Source organism: Halyomorpha halys, unplaced genomic scaffold (assembly GCF_000696795.3).
Source record: "Halyomorpha halys isolate HHAL.00 unplaced genomic scaffold, Hhal_1.1 Scaffold1071.1, whole genome shotgun sequence".
NCBI lineage: Eukaryota > Metazoa > Arthropoda > Insecta > Hemiptera > Pentatomidae > Halyomorpha > Halyomorpha halys.
The window spans coordinates 52446-56603 of NW_027115834.1; the positions used below are offsets into that span (position 1 = coordinate 52446).

Here is a 4158-nt window from a genome sequence, read left to right on the forward strand (position 1 = left end):
ACAGTTTGGTGAGCTTTCCATATATTATATTCCATAAAATAAACAATAAAGCTGATGATTATGGAAGGATTTGGGTGTTTTAAACACATTTTCACTTTTTACTGTATGAAAATCCGGTCTCTAGGTCAATCACACTGTGTGGTTGTAGGCTCCAACTCGTCTGCCACGCCCATGGTATTCCGAAGGCCCTGCCTTTTTAGCTTAACTTTTCCTTGCAGCTTACTGTTTCCATTATAATCCTACCTCCAAGCTTGAATGGTTCATGTTTACCATATCACTCTTGATTGTTTTTTATATTTTAAGCTGTTATCTTTTGAAATTTAAATTATTCTTATGTTTTCTCTTGGGCTTAGGAATGTTTCGTGGAACTCAGTAAAAAGTATCAAGAGTATGTGGAATGGACAGTATTTGGTATTTAAGTGTTTTTATAACAGTAGAGAATGTTTGAATAGTTTAATTAGATCTGAAGAAATTAAAGCGTTTTTTAATAAACTTCAAAGTGATGAAGTATTTCTAAGTAATTATTCTTCTTGCATTAAAAATCCAGAGGTCAGAAAATATGTCGGTAAAAGGAAGGAACTTTTGGAAAGTTTATCATCTTTGTTGGATTTGGAGAAAGGTATTTTAAAATGTTTTTTGTTATAGATCTTAATTTTGCTAATTTAATCATTTAATTGCCACTTAATGGGTCTACTTCTTAAATAAAACAAACATTTGTAACTATTTCGATATTGAAAAGTTAAAAGCTTAAGAAATTTATGTTGTTTATTTTTGGTCTTGATTTTTTTTGTTTTACGTGAATTTTCCTCAATAATTTGCAAAAATTTACTGCTGATAGTACATTTGCTTAAAGTATAGGTAGTAATTAAGTAATTCCGAGGAGGATTTTCAGATATTACTAAATATCCTAATCTAGTTATTTGATACTCCATTGTTATAATCAACACTTTTGCCCTTGTAATCTGTGATAGATTCTTATTCATTGTTACTTATACTACATGTATTATTATCAGGATTAGTTTTAGTTGGTTAGGATTTATTTTATGCCTAGCATCTTAGTTTTGAGTTTCAGATAAAGTTTGAATTTTTTATTTCCACCTTATCACTGTTTTAAATAAATAAGTTCAAAAGGAATTAAAAAAAAAAAAAAAATAATCTATTATTTTTCTATTTGTGAAAGAGCTTACTTTTTACTAAGAATTACTGATTTACACCAATTATATTAGTTCTGTTACTTGATTTATCATAATATAACTCTTGTTTTATTCTTTAGATATTATTGGATTGTATAATCGAACAATTTTAGCTTAAATTTTATTGATTCTGACATCTAACTTTATTCCATGATTTCTAATCATAAACAACTGTGGAGATGATTAACCCTGGTCTTCAACTCTAGAATTTCTATAATTGAAGCTATAATGATTAAAATCCTGAGATATTTTCTGAGCATGGATTTTACAATAAGCTGTTTTTTCTGCAACTCATTGCTCTGAGGATAATAGGGGCTGGTTGTATTTATTTCATAACACTACTATTTAACAATTGTATCTAAAGTTTTAGACAGAAATGACAAGGATTTGGGGAATACTAAATCTAGCATTTATTGGTCTAAGACCTCGACCCTTCTTGAGTTGTTATCAACCACAACTATAATCTTCATTGCATTCAGAAATATTCATGGCTGTGTTATAATATTGAATTTTTGAGTACAGGGGTTCAATGTACTCATAAGATATATTTGGTTAGCTTTACTTGACTTAATTAAATTCCTTGTCTGGTCAGTAAACAAATTATTTTTATTAGTTTATATTATAATATAATTTTTATCTTTTAAAATCCTTGGTGTATTTCATTAAGAAGTTTCAAAATGTTTTTTTCTGAAACTGAATTAACTAATAACCAATCATTACGGGTCAGAAATTTAATATCAAGTGTTGTTTCTTTATGCAGGTTATAATAATGTAACGTCTTTGCTAAAACTATTATCAGTAAAGTTTGACCATTCTTCATTGAAATGTCTAATGACATTTGACAATACAGCACCAGGATTAGTTTCCTGAACAAAGTTATTGTATTGTACATCTAAGAATAACAGTATTACTCTTACTGAAGATGAAAGGAATATGGTCCGGGTGCGGTAAAAAAAAACTCAAATAGTAGAATTATACAATTTTATTGAGCCAACGTTTCGCCCCACGTTGCAGGGGTTCGTCAGAGCTTAAAAAGATACAAACACTTAGTTACAAAAGGGAAAAAAAAAAAGAAGAGAAAAACAAAAACATAAGTGTAAAATAACAGGGGTATAAAATGTAAAAAAGTAAGATGTAATAAGAATATAAGAAAAATTTTCTTATTATATCTTACTTTTTTACATTTTATACCCCTGTTATTTTACACTTATGTTTTTGTTTTTTTTCTCTTCTTTTTTTTTTTTTCCTTTTGTAACTATGTGTTTGTATCTTTTTTAGCCCTGCAACGTGGGGTGAAACGTTGGCTCAATAAAATAGTATAATTCTACTATTTGAGTTTTTTTTATTGCACCCGGACCATATTCCTTTCATCTTTACACACGGTCAATCAATAATCTTCCAGTATATTACTGTTACTGTATGAACCATATCATTCATAGTAACGTCATCACTAGCTAATTAGTTTAAGTTCTATACTCATTGACAAAAAAATTAGCAATGCCAACTAATGTAGACGAATGCTGACAAACCGGTCAAACTTTTGCATTCATAAAATATTTGTATACTATGTTATCTTTAATTTAGACTGTTAGCCTAACCTTCTTCTCCTTAATTAATTATTTTAGTCAACTGTCATTACCTAATAAAATATTATTAGTTTTCCAACTATTTCTTACACACCTTACAGAATTTATGTGGTATTAAATAGGAAAAGGGAACTTTAGTATGAATATCCTGTGAGGAAGGGAGAGTTAGATGTGTAGGGAATGGAGGAGCTTCCTTTGCTTTTCTATGAGTTGTTATTAAGGATCACCTGATATATTGATCATAGAAATATTGAAAAATGAAAGTTTGAATTTTTTTTGAAGACTTGAATTTTTTTTTGTTTAGCTAGTTTTAATAATTTCAGAAATTTTTGTATCTTTGAATCACTGTATCTTGGTAACTTGTGCCAAAAACACTTTTGAACAGTGAAATTCAAGTAAATTGAATGCTTTTTATTTTTTTACTTAGGTGTATTTTTTTAAGAACTCATGGTTCAGAAGGTATTAGCATAAACTGAAAAAATTGAGGATTTTTGGTGCCCCTTTGCTAGTACAGGCCCTAGCCACCCTCAATATCGAAACATCCCTATCCATACAGAACCTAAAAACAATACCCAAATATCGTTCAGTTTGTATTACTACCCAGGTACTCCCCTTCATTTGTCTCCTGCTGCCTGGACTATTTTACTTAATGGATAATTTACTAAATGGTTTTAAAATATCACCCAGCTAATAGTGACCTAATATGATTGACCTTTTAAAGCATAATCTCAATAATCCTTTACCTTAGCTCCCCGAAAATGGACTAAACCTATACGAATGGACTATGGACAACTTAGGTTAGTTTACTATATTAACCACCTTCTAAGAGGGAAAAAATCTGTCCTTGCACACTTACTCCTTTCTCCCTTAGTTAAAGGTTGGGTTATAATACACAATAATTTTCGGCAGCAGTTCCTATTACGTTTACTTCTTCTAACTTATAAATATCGATATTTGATATATCTTTTGTATTTGTCCTTTTATTTTGTATTACATATATATATTTTTTTATTATTACTTGAATATTAGAATATATATTACGAAATAAAAATATTTCATATTGCATATTTATATCATTATAAATTATAATACTTAGACTTTGTAACCTGAAAATAGATCTGAAGCATTTATTTTATATTGTTTTTTTAATTAGAAAATCGTTCAATAGTTAATCTGAGTAGAATCATAAGCTTCTCTTGTGCTGTAAATTAATAAGAATAAGAAAATTGTTTAATAGTTAATCTGAATATAATAATAAGGTTGTTTATAGAAGTTGCGAGTAATTTACTTTGAAAAGAATGGTTGGGAATCGGTCACCTCTGGCACTTTTCGGAAAGCTCCACTGAGGGAAGACCAACGGAGATGGAAGAGCTAGAGGA

The 4158-nt window shown here is 29.1% G+C and overlaps 1 protein-coding gene across 2 annotated transcripts in view; it reads left to right on the forward strand.

Annotated features, from left to right (window-relative positions):
• Window positions 1-225: 225 nt before the first annotated feature.
• mRF1 (mitochondrial translation release factor 1) overlaps window positions 226-4158 on the forward strand; it is a 34888-nt gene continuing 30955 nt past the window's right edge. The window contains exon 1 of one of the 2 annotated variants that reach the window (XM_014432536.3): window positions 226-619. In XM_014432536.3, the coding sequence (XP_014288022.1) occupies window positions 334-619 (286 nt within the window). In that variant the 5' untranslated portion in view covers window positions 226-333. The remainder of the gene's footprint in view (window positions 620-4158) is intronic. The other variant, XM_014432537.3, reaches the window with a different exon arrangement.